The 18,997-nt window shown below is 36.5% G+C and overlaps 1 protein-coding gene across 4 annotated transcripts in view; it reads left to right on the top strand.

Annotated features, from left to right (window-relative positions):
* LOC132197862 (histone-lysine N-methyltransferase MECOM-like) overlaps positions 1–18,997 on the top strand; it is a 64,124-nt gene that overhangs the window by 28,537 nt on the left and 16,590 nt on the right. For 3 of the 4 annotated variants that reach the window (XM_059621448.1, XM_059621446.1, XM_059621445.1), the window contains exon 2: positions 14,171–14,427. In XM_059621448.1, coding sequence (XP_059477431.1) covers positions 14,171–14,427 — 257 coding nt within the window. Of the gene's footprint in view, positions 1–12,648; positions 12,818–14,170; positions 14,428–18,997 lie in introns of those variants that run through there. The other variant, XM_059621447.1, reaches the window with a different exon arrangement.

Genomic DNA, 18,997 nt, shown 5'->3' with positions numbered 1-18,997 from the left:
GCTTGAGCTTTTGTAAAAGCGCGTGTTTTTTTTTTGCGTGGTTATTTTAAATTTGCTCTCCAACCAGCACCATTCAGTCTTTCTTTCTTTGGGCGCATCAAAGTTGCATGAGCTCACAGCGGTACAGGGGGACAAATTGTTTATTTTGACTCGTGCTCGCCGCTTATTTAGCAAACCGCACTCCTCTGTCGTCGTTTTATTACATTTTCCGAGAACAAAAGGAGAAGATGCGAGTTCGTAACAAAAAGCACAACGCCCGGTCCGAGGCTCATCAATTATTGCGTGAGATTTCGCGGACGATATTCGTCGCTCCACTGTGTAATCTACGAAAACAAATGGAATTAAATTTTCACCGATGGCTCCCCTCTCGCATCGCAACCACGGCGGAAAAGGCAAACAAGAGAGGGTGGAAAAGGGATGGTTGATTGTGCTTTTGCAGCTCAAATTAATAACTTTTACAAAACGGAAGAGATGACAAAGGTGGTTGATTAGATTTTGAATTTCAGATACATTTTTGAGCTGATAAAAATTAAAATTGGAAATTTCTAGTGGAATTTTTAGTAATCTATAAAAATAAATTGACATAAAATTTGGAAAATAATTAAACTTTTTATATTTTTAGAATTTTTAGTTATTATTAGTCATACATTGAAATTCATTGAAACTCTTGAATTAAACCCTTTTGTTAGACCTTCAGTTTTCCAATGAATGTTAAAACTTCTTAAAAATAATTTTGGCCAAGCTCGGGACAGATCGTTACCAAAGCTGCTCCTCGCTCTCTCTCTCCTCTCCTCTTCAGCGGTGGCAGCGCCTCATTAATTATGCACACCTCTGCAAAATTGATCTCGCTGATTGTTTGCTCAGCAAAACAATCAAATTTGAAGAAGCCCCGAGCGAGTGAGCTGCCTCTGTGTATTAACTCGCTTCCTCTCCGTGTTTGGCTTGTCACAGCAGAGCAGAGTGGAATATAGAGGCTCGTCGGAGCCACCGCAACACGCCGCCAATGTGTACTGTACATGCTTTAAGCGCGGGGAAAAAGCAGCCAGAGCAACGCAAATATTGTTCACAGCATAATACAGCAGAGCGAGACCCAGCGAGAGAGCTGCCCCGAGGCGAGACAAGATTAAAATCACGCAGCCGAATAAAAAAGTTTCTGGTTTTTAACTTTTTTGGCTATATTTAATTTGCATTTTCATATGAAATTTTGCACATATCTGGCAATTAATTTGTGAAATACAATCAATCTTATCACCAATAAACACATGACATGACAACGTTCAGTAAATTTGTTAAATTTACATTTATCATTGATCTTTCAGTTGACCCTAATATATTTATTATCCAAAAAAAATTTAATTACAATTGTAAAATAACACAAACGCTACGTTAACAAACAAAATTCAAAATTGTAGAATAATTTTATATTAAAAATAATGAAAGTTTAAATATTTAATATAATATTATATTAGTTAAAAGTAAAATGAAAAATTCATTATATAAATCTTTAAAATATGTTATTAAAAAAAATACAATTTGTTTGATCAGTTGTAGTTAATTTGACAGACCAAAGACAACATGTTTCTCCTGAATTTTCCCAGCCGGTGGAATTGTGGCAGATAATTCCTTTTTTGAAAATTTATCGGTGTCGCAATTAGAAAAAGTGCCATCAAAGAGTCGTGCCCTTTCCCTCTTTCTCTTCCAGGGGGTGACTTTCTTTTTCATCCCCGTATACACCCTCATGAACCGCGGGGAAAAAGTTTTCATAATTTCGCCTCGCACTTAAAGACATTTGCTGCACGTCCCTTGTATTTTATAATTTATTTTTGAAATTCCTCCCTCTTTCTAATTTCTTCTCCCATTGAGAGAAAGAAAGAAAGAGACGCCGCCGAGTATAAAAATTATACAAATTGAAAATCTCCCCGCTTTTTTCGTGTATCCCCTGTGTTATTTACAAATAAAACTTTTTACCTGCGCCTTCGAAGTGAGAAAAAAGTGTTTCTCTGTCTGCGTGAGCGACGGTTGAAGAGTTTTTTCCTCGGGAAGAGAGAGCCGAGCTAATAAAGTGTCACTCCCGGGCGAGATGATGCACTTTTTGTGCGGCGCACGACAAGGGTTGCGAGACGATGATGACACACAAAAAGCGTCAGGGGCTCGATAATATAATAAATAAATTTTTTGCCCATCCACAATGGCGTTTATTAAGACGTCGCAAATCGGCCGATAAACTCTCTGCTCCGTTGTTATTCCCAGCGCAGCATCCACAATGAGAGAGAAAAAAAGCGATCGCCCTTTTTATTGGCGTCATCATATTATTTCCACTCGCCCTCTTTTCTCGCACTTTATTTATTTGTGCACCTCGTATTTTCTAATGGCAGGCCACTTTTTCCTGTATAGAGATTTTCCCCTTTGGTAATTTTTATCTCTCTCCAGACGACGTTCCCAGACCAGACGTTTCGCTCTTTTTCCTCCTTTGTATTAATCTATGGAGGAGACTCAAATGTGGAATTGAGATAACACACAAAAAAGGGGAAAACCGCACTGATCAAGCATATTGAGTGCGTCTCGACATACTTACAATTTTTTTGTTATATCACAATTTTCGGTTACTCTTTTTTTTAAATTGAATTCAGGAAACATTCACCTTTACTTCATTGTTTATTAATTAAAATTGAATTATTTGTTTATTAAGCTCTCTGCAGTCACAATTAACGCATAATAATAATCTAAACTGCTAAGTTGAAACTAAAACAAAAAAATTGAGAGTTTTACCAAAGTCAATTTCTTGTAATTCCCAATCTTTATGGTTTTTTTTTTTGCCCGGCCCCACTATGCACGCTCACAATAAAAATAGATGTCTAGTTTTCAATCGCTTTTTGAAATCACTTGGAGCTATTTCCACTTCTCGATCTGCGACAATTGAAAAGAGAGCACAAAGAAGTTTTATCCCCAATTCGGACGAGAGAGATCAATTGTCCAGCTCGCCCACGAGAGCCGCCTGCACACAAAAGAAGAAATGAAATCGTTTTTTTTTCTGGAGGATTTACGCACAGATAAAACGTCAGTAAACTGCTTTCCTCCTTTGTACTCTTGGTGGCTGGATTTGAAATTGAAATGCATTTGGGAAAATAGCCAGAAGGAGACTATCTATGTGCAACCCTAACAATAACAGAGTAAGACACATGGGACGAGTTGACTGCAAAGAAAAAAGATACTGAAAGGAAGTGTTTATCTCTGACGAAGTGAGAATCTCGGTCGCTTCCTTTGTCTGGTCCGGCAGATAAATACCAAACGTATATCCTGAGAGTCGGTTGAACTGTTTTCGTCCTTATCTCTTTGACCAGATTGGCTCTTGGTGGCGCCAAAAGAGAAATTTTCTCACGGATATACTTCAGTGGTATTTCCTATCTCATGTTGCAAGTTTTTCGTTTATTAATTCTCATATCTGGGATTGTATATTAATATTATGAAATTTAATCATTCAAAAGCAGCACGCCTGCTATATTGAAAGAGTGGATATTCCCTTTTCCCTTATTCCATGTTTCAAATAGAAGTATTTTAATTTGAAATAATTTATTTCAACCAAACACCATAACTTTTTAAAAAACTACGCATTAAATTTTTGTTGTGCATGCTTCTTTTATGTTAGGTTTTTCAAATTATCTTTAATTGTGTAATAAATTCATTTTGATCTAATTATCAATAGTTGTAGAACATTTCTGAAGATGTTATTTGCCTTTCTGATTTATCAATAAATAATAAAATATTATTACTTGCTTTGTTTATATAATAATAAATATTGATAAATGGCGGTCAGAAAAGTCTTATTATCAATATAAAAAATCTTCTCGCTGAGATATTTATTTGAAAATAACCTAATACATACTTTAGAGGCCTAATATTTTAAGATGCTTATTTTATAAGGAGAATTTACGCGGGTTTTTTGTATCTGTGCATTAGAAAAAACCTCCAAGTTAGGAAAATTTTGTATTAATGATTTTACTTTTAAAATAATTTAAAAACTTGTATATTAAAAAAGAGATAGAGGACGAAAACCTGCACTTTTGACATTTGCATCAAATTGTGCTTCTTTGAGTTGTTTTTATTGTAGAACTTTCTTGGCCTTAAAAACTTCTTCCATGATTTATTTCTTTTCGCTTCAAACCATTTGAAAGTAAGATAATTGATGAGATAAGCAAACCAATGACGTCAATAAACGCATATCGACAATGGAGAATTACGCACGCTTGAATCCGTGTTTTGTTGTGTTACGCTTGTCACACTACATACAAACCGGAAGCAGGAAATATCGCTTCTCTCTTTTTTCCAATTATATAAATTTTTACAAGGCATCTCCAAGCTAAGAAATTTTAGAATAAAATTTAATAATTTTGCCACCATACTTAAATTTTATTTTATTCGCGTGTAAATTGAAAATGTACTTTAACCTATTCCTAATTGAGTAATCATTTTTGTTAATGAATAAATAAAAAAGCACTTTCAGTTTTCTTTACGTGGTCTGCTTTTCTACTCAAGAAAAAAAGCAAAAAATAATCAAAATCACACTTGTATAATTAAGTGTCCTCGGATGCCCAACTTGTCTCAAATAAGTCAAATTCCATTTAGAAGCTCTTTTTTTCAACATTTCAAATATTCCAATCTATATATTTAAATTTATAAATTTATTTCATGACTGAATAGGCAAACTCTACACAAATCAGTGCGTATAGATTATAGCAAGATAAAGTGTTGTTTCTTGTATTGGATGAGTTTGCATGCGGAGCAAAGTTGCAACCCAATAAAATTTTCTCTGATATTAAAGTTGGGAAAACGCATTTGAAAAAATTTTAATCGCCGAAAGTATATTTTCTACATTTGAATAAAAGTTGCTCAAGACTCTTCTTTGGCCTTGCGAAATTTGAGTGATAAGGGAGAATATTCTCATGGAAAGAGATTTTCGAGAAGGACCGGATACTGCCGCGCATGTTGCGACTTGCGATGGTTGGTGGCCCGCAACAATTATCTGCGCCATACGCAGGCTGCAGCTTCCGTTGTTGATAGGCGTGCGCCTCTAATTAGCACGCGAGCAGATGCCAGAGGGGCCAGACACTCTTTTTCTCTTCGTCACAGATAAAACCGCCAATTAATTATGAATATCCGCGCACGCCTTTTAAATTATCTTTGCTTCTGCTGCTCGCGGGTCGGCCGCACTGCGGTTTCGCGATAAGATTTAGAAGAGCGAGCCAGTGGTGTAAAAAAGAGACTTCCGAGGTGGTTTTGGTTGAAAAAAATTAGTTCTCTTTATTATAACAGTTGAATTAGATAGCCTTTGACCTTGGGTATCAAGTAAATTTAATAGGGGTCGTGAAAGGAAGCATGGGGAGATTTATATAGCAAAGTGCAAAATTTCAAATTTATATTAAACTGTTCTTTTCTCTGTTACAACCAAATAAACCAACCTTGAGATTTTAATTCAATTTTCACCCATCTATAACCCATTTTTTTTTTATTTGTCTTACTTTTAGTATAAAATTCTGATAGAATTATTCATAATTCGCAGAAAGTTTTTTTTTATTCTTCGTAATTCAGGTCAAATTTAAGAAACCTTACACTTCTGGCCGAGATGGGCCGATGATAATCCTTTGCGCAAATTATTTCTGAAGATACTCTCATGCCAGATGAGGGGTTTTTGCGGTAATTGATAAAGTGCATTTTAAATGGAATTTCTGTGTAGGTTTACAGATAAGTTGATTTATTTGCAGTTGTGGTTTGTGGTCTCCTGACAGCAAATCTTATTTAGAAATAGGTTTTAATTCAAATAAATATTTATAAACATCTGTATTAATAAAAATAAATATAAAAACAATTAAATGAGACAGTGTTTCAGATTTTAGGGGAAATTTTTATGGTAAGTGCAGGATAAGTGTTTTAACAACTTGTATCTTAATGTTGCATTGAAAATTAATCGTTAATTAGAGTTTACAAAATCTAGTTATATGAAAAGCGAATCTCGTTTCTAATGATATAGTTTGATATTCCTGCTGCGCCTTTTAAATCCTTAATTCCACTTTAAAATTTATGTAAAATAAATTTTGAATCTTGTTTTACTGTAAAAATTTATTTTCATTTTAATGTTATATTTATATAGTTACCACGAAAGGAAAATCAAAGCTGTCTATTTAATCAAAACAACAGTTTCACTGGGCACTACGCTTCTTTACAAAATTATTTTATTGTAATTTTTTACAGTTTAAACCATTTTATTTGGAGCAATAAAGTCAACTTTAAAATATCTTGGAGGACTCTAAAAAATGTTTTGAATATTATTAATTTGTAATTTTAAATTTTATCTCACCCGTATTTTTCCATAATTTGAATTAAATTTCCATTATTATGTCGTCCTCAGTATCAAAAGATCGCGGCAGGCGTTAAGAAAAGCTGTAAATATAAATATATTTTTGTGATGCAATTTCCATGCAAGGGTGCAGCGCGTGTGCTGTCGGAGGAAGTGCAAATTCGCGTTAGATGTCGATTTAATGGGTTAAGGGCGGCGGGCGTCAAAGAGGGATGACTCTCTTGCATGGGGGGCGAGCGCGGTATGCAATTTCCGACGACACGTTCGCTTCTCTCACACTTGCCGCTGACAGCAGCCTGGATGCTGCAACACGTGTTACTCATCTCCAATATCAGCTCATTTATCTTTTTCCCACCCCAGCTCTTGTTTATTTAATCAGAGGACCATTTTTCTCTCTCAGAGGCCAAATCGATAAATACTGAAAATAACAATAAGTATGCACAGTATGGGAGAGAGAAAGAAAGAAACTGCTGCAGAGTTATCTTTTCCTCATCTAACGCGCATAAGCGGCACCCTAATGTGCTTTGCCGCGAGCAATTTTTCTTCTTGCGCGTTTTTTGCGGCTCTGACTTGTTTAAGTCTCGCAACTGTGGCGCAGCAATTTCTCTTACAGACAATCTCTGAATATTTAATTTTAAATTTGAAAAAATACAATAGAGTTTTGTTCTCCTTCCTTAATTATTTTTATAGTTTGCAAAATATTCTTTTATTATATTAAAGCTTTAATTATTGTTTATTTGTGTCTAAAATTTGATCAAAATTTATAAATAATATTTTTTATATTTAAAATCAAATAATTCATGAATTACACGTTTTTTATTTTCTTTTTTAAAGTTTTTTTCAACTCAGCCATTCATTTTTACTTATTTAAATTCGTTTTTGCCTATTTTTTTTTTTATTGATATAAATATGCTTCTTTATGTAAGATGACAAGTTAATATTGAGAATTATAAAAATATTATCAACATTCCTGGTAAATTGTGCTTTTCTTCGTCTTCATTTTATTTCATAGATGAGTCATATCTTTTCAAACAAATAATTTAAATTTGAAACTTTTCATTTGTTGTAAAATAGATTATTGAATTTCACTTTATTGGCCATTTCAAGAAAATCCAACGGGATCAATCTAATTTCAAATCCAATTCCGACGCTCAATTCCTCTCCGGCTGATTTGCATCGGCCCATTCTCTCCTTGGAACCATTTGGCTCTTCTATTCGCGCAAAAAGTCGACAACAAAGGCGCGGTCGGTCGGGGAATCTTGAACTGCTGCTCCTCGGGGACGCGAAAGTGGCCGCTCGATTCTTCTCTCGCCGAGTCTTTTGTGGAATCGCACGGAATCCGCAGCCAATTTCACAAAGCAACGAGACAGAACGAGTGGGAAAATGTTTCAATCAAGAGCTGTCACGCAACTTGGAAAAGTACTACATAGGGAGAATCTCTGCCGCTGACCACTACCAGGCTCAACCAAAGTTGTACATCAAAAGAAATATACACATATTGAGCTAATGCCTTCTATGAGTGGTGAACTTTAAAAAATACTCTGTGAAGAAACCGCATCTCAGGAGGGAACAATAATAATTACAATTTCTGTATATTTTTTACAAGTAAAAAGTTTTGAAGGATAAATAATTTGAAGTTAAATTTAGAATTTTATAATATTCCAACAGGACTATTAATAAATAAGTCGTCAAGAGTGCAGTGGATGAATTTGGAATTACTAATTTTTTAAATTTGTATAATATACTATTTCCATTCCAAACTAATACATACATATTATTTCATTACTTTTTTTTAAACTTTTGTAATCGCTTTTTCACTGATGATTTTGGGGGCCCATAATATGTCCGAAATAATTGTGTCCGAATCCGGAAAAATAAAGTGTCCGAAAATAATGTGTCCGAAATATTTTTGTCCGAATTTTTTTAAAAATTTTCTCCGAAAATACTTCATCCGAATTTTTTTTCTCCGAAAAATGGTTCATCCGAAATTAAACTGTCCAAAATTCAGTTGTATGGTAATGCATAGTATTCTTATTTATTTAATTCACAGCCCGTTAAAAATAACGTCATGATTTTCTCACGCCCTTTATCTTGAAGTCTCCCAGCTGTCGCCGGAATTGACGCAACTATTGAAATTTACGACGAGAAATTAATTAAAGAATTCGGGGGCAAGAGCGAGCGTGTAATTACTATAGGCGTTTTCCTTCCTTGCCAGCGGGGGATGATGTGGCGAAAATATTTGCGTCGTCCCATGCGATCATTAATGGAAATGTGCGTGCATTATGATAAAGCGGCAATTACCGCGAGTGTCTGCTGCAGACGGACGAGTTATTATTAATAATAAAGTCTCTCTCTCTCTCTCTCTCCGTGAGACAAGACTCGAAAATCGGCGCAGCATCCGCGCCCTTGCACCCCCTTTGCGCCGAGAGCAGCACCCCCGCCGCGATTCGGATGGAAAGAGCTGCACGCATAAAGTGCGAAAGCCTTTTAGCCGACGCGTCAAAAAACAACAAAATGTGTCATCCACAAGCATCAAAAACGCAATTTGCAAAACAGTTTACACCCGAAGCAAAGTTGAAAAAAAAAACATCTAAAAATAAATAGAAGAGAAAAATGGCTACAAATAAAAAACCCAAGTACTTATCAATGCGCCGAGCTTTTAATCACCCCTGCCGGTTGTTGGTTAATTATCTCAATTTACTGCGTTGCTAATTAGAATATTCTAACAATCTAATCTTTGTTTACATACAAACAGTATGTGTTTTCCACTGATTTTGCCTTGAAGTAAGGGAAGCAGGAAGTAGGAAGATAAGTTGTCCGACTTGGATAAAGTGGATAAGGATATCAGTTCTGTCGTCTGGAAGAAACGAGTTAATCGCCTCAAAAGCTGATAACTAGAATAAAACTCGTATTAAAAACATCCAATTTAATACAACTGAGCGTTCGGAAATCCCAAGTTTTACAAATTTATAAATTGAATATCGTATCTAAACCCCCACTAGAGTGTCCTTAGATTTCGGACTGCAGCTAAAAAACAAAATTGATAGGGAGTTGAGAAATTTATCCAAAATCTCTACATGATCAACGCTCAGCTTGCATAGCCTACAAAACTAACTTTTATTGAAATGTTTTAAATGAGACAAAGATAAAATTTAAATTATATTAATAATTTTTTGTAAGATATATAAAAAAACAGGGGCGCGCATTAGTTCAATCGGAAATTAGGATTTTCTCAATGTATTCAACAATTGAAATTTTACTGGCCTAAATTTGGTTTTATTTGATTATTGTAAAAATTGTTACCAAAACCTTTTATAGTTTCAAGTATATTGAGGCATATTTTTTAATGAATTCAGCCTCTGCAGTTTCTGAAAAATTCGTACAAACTATAAGCAAGTGGGTTTAAAAATTGAAAAAACCCACCCAAAAAATTTAAATTTTTGTTTAATCACAGCTTATTTTCAAACATTAAAAAATTCTCGTCCGAAACCAAACCGTTGCTTCTGGTTCAATTGTGTTTTGACTGACAGAGTTCACGCCCTTGATTTTACTTTTCCCTTCGACTCGAGCCGGTGAGAAGCAGTACATCCGTCCAAATTACCACCTTTTTTTATCTCGCCCTCTCAGCATCGCTCTCTGCATCAGTCAGCAATCATCAAACCGACTGCTGAGCGCGTTTGGCCTGTTTGTTACGAGTAAAAGCTGCTGCTGAGATAATAATGTGAAGTTTGAAAAGACGAGACAAAGACAAACTCCCGCGGCGGCGGGCGCGCGAGCTAGCGAATCTTGATATGCTGCCGCCGCGAATATACGCAGCTGCCTTGATTCTCTTATCTTCCGGTGTGTGATTGCTCGCTGAATAATTGTCGAATAAAAGCTGCTGCGGAAGTCGGCCGGTCTGTATAGGCATCTGCAGGCACCACCCAGCTCGCGCAGCCCTTCTTCTTCTTTGGCTGCTTCTTCGATCTGCTTTTTCAAAAGTTTTCCAACCGACTTTCGCGTGCATTCTTCCGTCGCGACAGGGGGCGTTGCATAGCCAGTTCCGTGCGACTCTTCGCCCCGGGCCATCATCGTCCGTCTGCAGCGCGCCCTGTCATTATTCGGACGCGGCAAAGTACTCATTAAAAAGTCGCCGAGTCTCCTCCTGCGCCGCGGACAAAGGTGCTCTTCCGCTCTTCGCTGCTTCGGCACAATGAGCGTGAATTAATAGGTCATTCTCGCGGTGCAGAATATACAGACGTTACCCCCGAATGAAATGGAATTTTGATTAGGAATAGAAAAAAAATCGCTTTCCCATCGCTGAAAATGCCATAGTGAGATTTATCAAGTAGAGAAATCAAACGGATCCGTTTGTGTTAAAAAAAATCGGGTAATGTAACTTCAATTTGCTCCAGTTGTTGTTGGTGTATTTTTGTTTCAAGGAATGAACTATAAAAAGAAAGAAAATTTGTATTGTTATCTTCCTGTATAAGAAATTAAACTAAATGCAACATCAGGCTTGATTCCTATTTTTTTATAAATTTGATTTCAGGTTAACCTTGTTCTTAAAATCGGAAAAAATAAAAAATTAATTATGATGAGGATTTGTGTAATTTTCAAAATGCAACCCGCTTGACGCTGCTGTTATAAAGGTTGCATACTTCAGTGAACCAAGGGGCATCTGATGCTGCCCACAGATAAATGAAGGAGGTTTTATAATAATGCATCAAATTTATAGTAATTTATCTTTTACTGCAAAAGAATTTGAAATATCTTCAACCACTCTCCCTTCATTTTGTGTCGACTTTCTTTTATCGTCGACTTTTTTATAAAAATAGCCCAAGGTTTTTACTTTGTATCTGAAGAAAAGTTCTCCTTATCAATGACAAATAATTCATGTTAATATTAAGTCTATCGGAAATTCCGGGTGGGATTAAGCGGATTTTGTTTTCTGCTGCGGTCTTGAAAAACCACAATATCCTTTCTTTGTATTCTTGCGTAAATACAAAAATTGGAGGTCTCATTATATTTAAATTTATTCAAAAATGTTTTCTTTTCTTAACTTTGTTATTTTATGTGTGCTATAATACATATAATTATGTGTTAAGCTGGTGTTAAGGATTTTCTCTCTTTTCCACGGATACTTTGATTTTTCACAATTTCTTGAATTTCGTCTATGCAGGGAACAATAGAAATAAATCTTTTGCAAATGCACTCATCTTAACAGATTTCACGCAAAAAAAACAAACAAAATGTAGTCAATCGAATAAATAAATATATATGAAAGAATGAATGAAAAAATGGGATTCCAATACTCATTTTCAATGATAAAACATATTATATTATTTCAAAATTCAATATTAAAAATAAATAAATAACAGAAATCGAAAAAAATACAGTTCCCATTTATATAGACTTTGAATTTATCGGTTGCTGTGAAATTTGTCTGTCTCTCTAATTTGGCAAATGAATGTACCAAACAGTTAATCACTGTGCCCGCACCCCCTCTTGACGTGATGCGATTGACTCGTGATTTTGGAGCATTAACGCTCATAATGGGGCCGCACTCATGGATATACAGAGGCGCGGCGCGCATGACTCTCTGTACGAAGCTGCTGCCGTTTGCGTAATACGTTGGTAATTCGCCACGGGCTGTTTGATTTAGTGCGGCAGGAGCCAATATGTTGCACACTGTGCGCGCCAGCTCCGAGCCGGGGTCAAATTAATTTCAGGCACATCTGTGATGTATTGATAAGCTGCTTTGCTGGGCCGAACGAAAATTCACCAGCCGCGAACAACGACAGAGAGAGAAAGATGATTTATGCGCTTTGTTTGTTGTCGTCTGGCAGCCGAGCGAATCGAAATTCGCAATTAGAGATATCGGGGAAAACTTTGCCAAAATATATCCAAATTATCTGCAGAGTAAATCACTGTATTGACATTTGTCATGAACTCCCATATCCGAATAGGCCACACAAGCTGATCAAACTGCAATAAAAAAAATGTGTAACAAAAAATAATCCGGAGAAGGAAAATTCTATGCGTATGTCGGAGATGCTTTAATTAGAGACGATAGCGGCGTGCGTGATTTTTTTTTCGCGAGAGAACTTTGACCCTTTTGCGGTTTTTGTTGCAATATGTGCCGGGGCCGATTTTCTCTCTCTCTCTCGTCCTCGGCGCGGCGGCCGCGATCGATCAGAAGCAGAGCTGCTGTGCTGCGGATGAGGATGAGATTGGGCTCTCTCCGGGGGTGGCCCCGCCCCCCGCGACTCCGCCCTCGGCCGAGATGCGAGCACATCTCCGCCGAGATTTCCTCGCTAGCTCAGTCAGTCGGTGCGAACGCGACGCGTGAGCTAGGCAGGCGCGCACGATCGACCTGGTGTGCAAATGTGAGCGACAAAAATTGCTGTAGAGAAAAAAAGAGCACGGAGGAAGCACCGATTTGCAGTCAGAGCCCAATGGACCTCAGCACTCACGCACTGCAAGGTAGGCTGCCGTGTATGGGTTTTTTTTATCTAATTTATAAGCGCATTAAAACCGATAAAAGCCATAAAAGAATGAATTTATAAAAAAAAGTTGAATTCTGAATTTAAATATAATTGGTATTGGAAGATTAATTTAAATACTTATTGTATTTAAATGAAATTATCTGATTGTTTGCCCTTATTCAAAGGTTTATTAAAGGGGGGGGGGGGGTCTTAGAAATTCCATATGAAAACTCGTTAAATTCATTTTATGATTGAATAAAGCGAAATGTAAAAGATTTTTGTTTTCGCTTTCATATTTATGTTGCTGTTTATCGAAGTACGTAGAAATTTTACTTAAAAATAATTCAAACTAATTGTTAGTAATTAGTTTAATATTATCATTTAATTTGTAATGTTTATTATTAAAAAAATTTAATTTTTGAAGGATGGACTACGTGAGAGTTATTTCATTTATCAAATAGATATATTCTCTTTTGCAATATCACCTAATTTTTATTATTAATTAAAGATCACATTTCATGATCATGAAGATCTTTACATTCCATTCATTTATAGAGTTATAATCTTTTTATTTTCATAATTTTTTTCTGTTATCCTTGGAAAACAATTTTTTTAGTTTATTTTGGTTGAAAAATAACTTAACGTTTTTCATCTCCAATCCGATTTTCTGAGTAAATAATCGGCAATAAAATAATCACTCACTCTCTCTTCTCGTTATCAACTCCGCCCAGCAGCCTCTTTATGTTTTAATAGCAAAAAAGCTGGCACGAAATCCCGCCGCTCTCCAGATTAAAACAATAATAAAATTTGACGACGTGTTTGTCCGCTCGTAAAATCACTAAAACTTTTCCCACTTTATCACCGCGCGACGAGACGAAAATCCCCCATGCTGCAGTCTGGAGAGAGAAATAAAAAGATTCGTCGCGCCGAGACTAGCGGCGGCAGATGATCCGAATTGGTCGATTGGCCACGCTCGCGAGTTTGTCATCTGCCCGTCCGTGTGCCTAATCGCCCATCTGACGACTCAATCCGGCCACATTTGAGCCGCTTCATTATGACTTTAGTTAATTACCACCGATTATTTCCCTTGGGGATGTAATTTATGATTTTAATTGCAACCAACCCCAACCTGAAACCAATTCAACAAAATTCGGTATTGCTTCGGTTTAAAAATTAGTGAATTTTACTATTTTTTCTGTTGCATCAAATTTTTAAAAGTGCTTTTTCAATATTTTTTAAATTTATTTTGAAAGAAAAAAAACATTTTTATTTCAAATTTTATTTACTTTTTGATTGGGTACCAATTTGAGCTCTGACTGACCGCTTGGGGGCGTGTTATGTCTTTCGGCAGATCGCGACGAGGAGCAGCAGCCGCCGGCCGCAGCACAACCTTCTTCTTCTTCTTCGGACAACGCCGCTCATCAGGAGACGACGCCCGTGAAACAGGAGGTCGACGCCGAGTCGCCGGCCGAAGTGGCCGCCGCAGCTGCAGCCGCTGGCCTCATGTGGCCGCCTCATCCACTGCGTCTGTCTCAGCTGATGGCCGCTGGAAAATTGGTGCCCACCTGGCCGCACGACCTCTTCGACCACCACAAACACCCTTTCGACGTGAGTACCTTCACCTGCACTCAGGGTAGGGCGGGACAGTTTCAATTGCGGAGCCAAATTGCTTAAAATCAAGTTTTATTTTTGTTAATTCTTTCGTAAAATCAAATATAACATGGGATGGTGGAAATCCTTTATCAATATTTTGATAATCAACCTAATTTTTTCATCCTTTTATTTTCTATTTTGGTTAAAATTAAACTTTCTCTTTACACTTTTTATACTAATAATTTTTATTGACTTCTTTTAAATTTTTAAGAAATAAGCAATTTTTGGTGATTCGAAATTGAAACTGCAATTCTAACCAAATGTTTGATTACTTTTATTAAGTTGTCTCATTATTATGCAATTCAATTTTGGGCAAAACAAAGTTATGCAACCGGGCGGTCGTTCTTGTCATGCCGGTTGCCTACGCATTCATCGGCCAGGCGAATTATATTATTTCGGTTTCGCGTGTCTGCGAGTGATACCGCCGAGACAATTAACCTTATCACCTTCTCCGGCGTACATATAAATTTCGAGTCCAATTTCCATGTAATTGCCTCTCGCGACGACCGCATCTTTTCCAATTAACCTTCCTTCCTAGAGCATTATATAGTTGGGGAGGGGGGATTGTGTGGTGGATTATTTCGGTGGGAAAATTGGCCTCGTTGGTCGGGAATCACGCTGGCCGCCGCCGGCCGGCTTTGGCAGGCCTTTGATCTCAACGATCGCCACCGCACGCGACTTTTCACGCCTCCTTTCCGCAGACAAATTGCATCTTCAACAAAAAAATGATACTTTATATAAAAGTTTGTCTGGCCGGAATGGACATTGTTATTTTTAATGATGGTTAAAAAGCAAGGACAACTTTGATGTTTCTAAATTTTCTTTCTATTTCTGTTATTCTTTTACTTCAGTGATTATCATTTTATTTGCCTAAATTAAAACATTTTAAAGAGTTCATCTTTTAAATTTTTGTGCAATAAGAAGTTGTTCCACGTCATTCAATTACTTTGATTTACAAATGGAACATATTACTATAAGGAAACAAAAATATTAATTTTACGAAATAAAGTATCAATATATAATGAAATTTGTTTAAAAAAAATAAATATCTATGCATAAATGAATAAACATAATTTATATTCCCTTTTTGTCTGCCTCTGCATATATTTTCATTTTATTTATTAAACCATCAGTAAAATATTGCAAAATTCAAATTGTCACGAAAATAATTCAACCTCAATTTACTAGGAATATTTGTAATTTTCCTTTATTATTCACATAGCATCTAACTTTTGCAATAAAATATAAAGTGAAATAGGATCTTAGCCTATTTCTATATTCTATTTATTTGACATTACGTGTCATCACGTGCTTCCAAAACCCATTCGGGTAATTGTGTGAGCGGCGTGGAGGAAGACATTAGATTCGTCGTCTGCCTTGTTTTCTGAGGGGATCGATGGACTTTCTCTCTTTCTTTATTCTTCCTTCTCTATTACGCGCTCGGGGAAATCGTCGCGTGACGACACCGATCGAGTCCGTCCCAGCACTGACTAATCGACGGTCGCCGCAGATTCAGTTTCGTTCGTGTAATAATGCACCTGCCCGACTCTCATCTCTCTTATTTCACATTTATTTATTTATTATTTGTTTTGTTTGCGAAGGACAAAGAAAAGGTTAATTTGAGCGGCGCGCAAGATTTAATGCAATTAGCCTCTGCTTAATTATACAGATTTAATCTGGCGAGCTGCGCGAATAATTCATGCGGCGAACGCGCGACACATACACATACAGCCCCCGCTCGGCTTGTTTGGCCAGCCGCTAATTAAACCCTTTATGTGCGCGCAATTCCGACAGGACAAACCAACCGAGCGAGCGAGCGAGAGAGTGAGCGGGTTTGATGCAAGAGAGACCCTCGCACCCCTGCTTGCCACCGCAGTTTCGACACTTGCTCAAGTTTCCGAGAGGGTGCCACCTTGTTGTGAACTTTTGCTTGCGAATATTTGAGAAATTCCTAGATCTATTTTTTCTTTCCAATCAAAAAGAACTCATAAAAGGAATAGAAAAATCTCTAATACATAAAAATATCATTTAGAGATTTCAGATATATATTAAAAATCAATTAAAAACATGATTAATTCTATTTCATTATTCAGTTGACCTTTTTCTGCTCAAATAGTTATTAGAGGATAAAAAAAATATGATTATTTCAAGAGGAAAAAATGATCCTCCAATTTTTCTGGCAACGACTTTTTAATTCCTCAAAAATGTCCAATTATTTTAATAGAATAACAATATACTATTACTTGCATATTTCACTTGCCTGAATTTTTATGAGAAAACTTTAAATTTTTATTGACTTTATTCTCTTTGTATAAGAATTACCGGCAAACAAATTGCTGTTTAAATATATTTCATAAAACAAATGAAATTTTATATCAGAGGAGCACTTTTCTTGTGGAAACAAAGCTGTCCTTTCGCATGTACGTAATCGAATTACACGCGGCACATTTGACGCAGAAGCTGCAGTCGAGAGAGAGAGAAGTTTGCTTGCAGTGATTTTTCAGTCGATTTGCGTGTATAATCCGGCCGCCGTCTCGAGTGCTCGCAGCAAACAAATAATATATATACGTGGTACGTGCTGCGGTGTGGGGAGCTGATTGAGTGAAAGGGCGAGCGGCAGCAGCAGATGCTCTCGCGATTTGATTTTCCGGCTGGCCAAGTGCTCAAAAACTCACTTCCGCCGCCGATGCTAATCGACGCACACCGGACGGGCAGTGAAAAACTATTCACAAACTTATTTATTATAAAACATTTTAATATTCAGCATAAATTTAAAATATACTTATAAAATTACAGTTATTATTGATCATTTTTACTTTAATTTATAACAAATATTTATTATTATATATTTGATATTTTGACATATTTAAAGTTTTATAATGTCTTTAAAATTATTTAAATATTTGATAATATTATGTGTATAAGATAACTTAATAATGTTGTATGATTGCTGACAATATCACAGAATGATTATTGTAATGTAAATTTTCCGGTCTGCTATAGATGAAAAGTAAATACGATAATTTAACATTTATATAATTTTCTAATAAATGCAAGGATTGGTTTAAAATTGAGCATTTTGATTTCAAATTTGAAATTGGTCAAGAAGTTAAGTATTTAAAAACTGAATTAAATAAACTACTGTTAACACTCTTTTTAAATGTCATATAAAAAAATTAAATTTACTTAGACTTGATCTTTTGTAGAGTTTGGCAACTTTTTCATTTAGCACTGCCCTCGAGTTGATTGTGAGAAGTACCGACTAAACAAACGCGATCCCCTCCTCTCTCTCTCTCGTCTGCCGACATTATTTGTCAGAATATCATCGTCTGCCGGATTTATTTATTAATTGCCGTCGTAGTTTTTTTGCGAGCGTGGGGGTTGCATACATTGCGGCGGGTAACACGTGTTCGTGAGCGAAACCACTGCGCATCAATCAGAGATTCGCTTCCGCGCCATTTGATCCAGCAGCGTCTAATATCACATCATATTTTCCAAGCTAGAGAGTATTTTTGTTTGCGGTCTCGCAGATTTTCTCTGCGCCATCAACGGGATTTCACGCGTTTTCGAACTAAGAGAAAAAGCTCGCGTGCGTTGCAACTTGGCTATATAATAATAAAAAAGGATAAATCTTTTCCCGTTTAATTTACAAAAGCGGCGGAATCGATAAACACGGCGTTTACGATCAACCCCCCTTTCACGTGTGTGTATGTCTTTTGTGCGTCGATTTTGACGGCTCAATTTGGCCGCTTTTTATATGTTTTTGCGGAGGGGACGCGTCGAAATTAAACGCGGAAAAAAATAATGTTGCGCCTCCTCTTTTGTCATCGTCACCCCAAAAGTCAAATTAAAGGGGTTGAAAAATATGTGCCGCTCGCTGATGACAATAACAGAAAAATGCACAAAGCGCGCGGTGCGATCCCTTGAGGGAATTATTAAATTTATTAACAAAAAGTAGCGGATGAAATTTAAAAAATCGCAGCTGCGTCAAGTTTTGGGTCGTTTTCGGCTCGGTTGGGCGCGAAATTCGATCAAATGAAGCGGTGGGTGTTGTGAACGCGACACCTCTGTGTCAGTGGCGACAAAGGGAAGATTTGCTTCACACGCCGAGAGAGCTGAATGAATGAAAAAGATTCTTTGAGGCGCAAGTGTGTCCACAATGGGCGGCGGAGGTGTGAAAAATAAAGTGAATGCGGATGAATGTGTACCTGGATTTAGTGGAAAATCTCTCGAAATATGCAGGATTTGGTCGGATTTGGGGCTGTTAACCTTCATTTGTAAAGTTCAGAGAATACACCATTTTTTCGGTAAATTTCAATCCGAATTCTGTTGAAAAGAGCAGATGAAACGTTAAAATAAAACTGCAATCAATTTTAATCTTCAATTTTTTTTTCATTATCTAAATTTTTGTAATATTACAGGGGATAAAACCCACACGTTTTGGAAAATAAAATTTGCAATTCACATTATTATTATTATTTATTCTTCTCAGTTGATACAAAAATTTTAAATTGGGAAAAAAAGA

This window comes from Neocloeon triangulifer, unplaced genomic scaffold, assembly GCF_031216515.1.
Source record: "Neocloeon triangulifer isolate White Clay Creek 2 clone unplaced genomic scaffold, ASM3121651v1 ptg000012l, whole genome shotgun sequence".
Classification (NCBI taxonomy): Eukaryota; Metazoa; Arthropoda; class Insecta; order Ephemeroptera; family Baetidae; genus Neocloeon; species Neocloeon triangulifer.
This window is presented reverse-complemented; position numbering and strand designations above follow the sequence as displayed.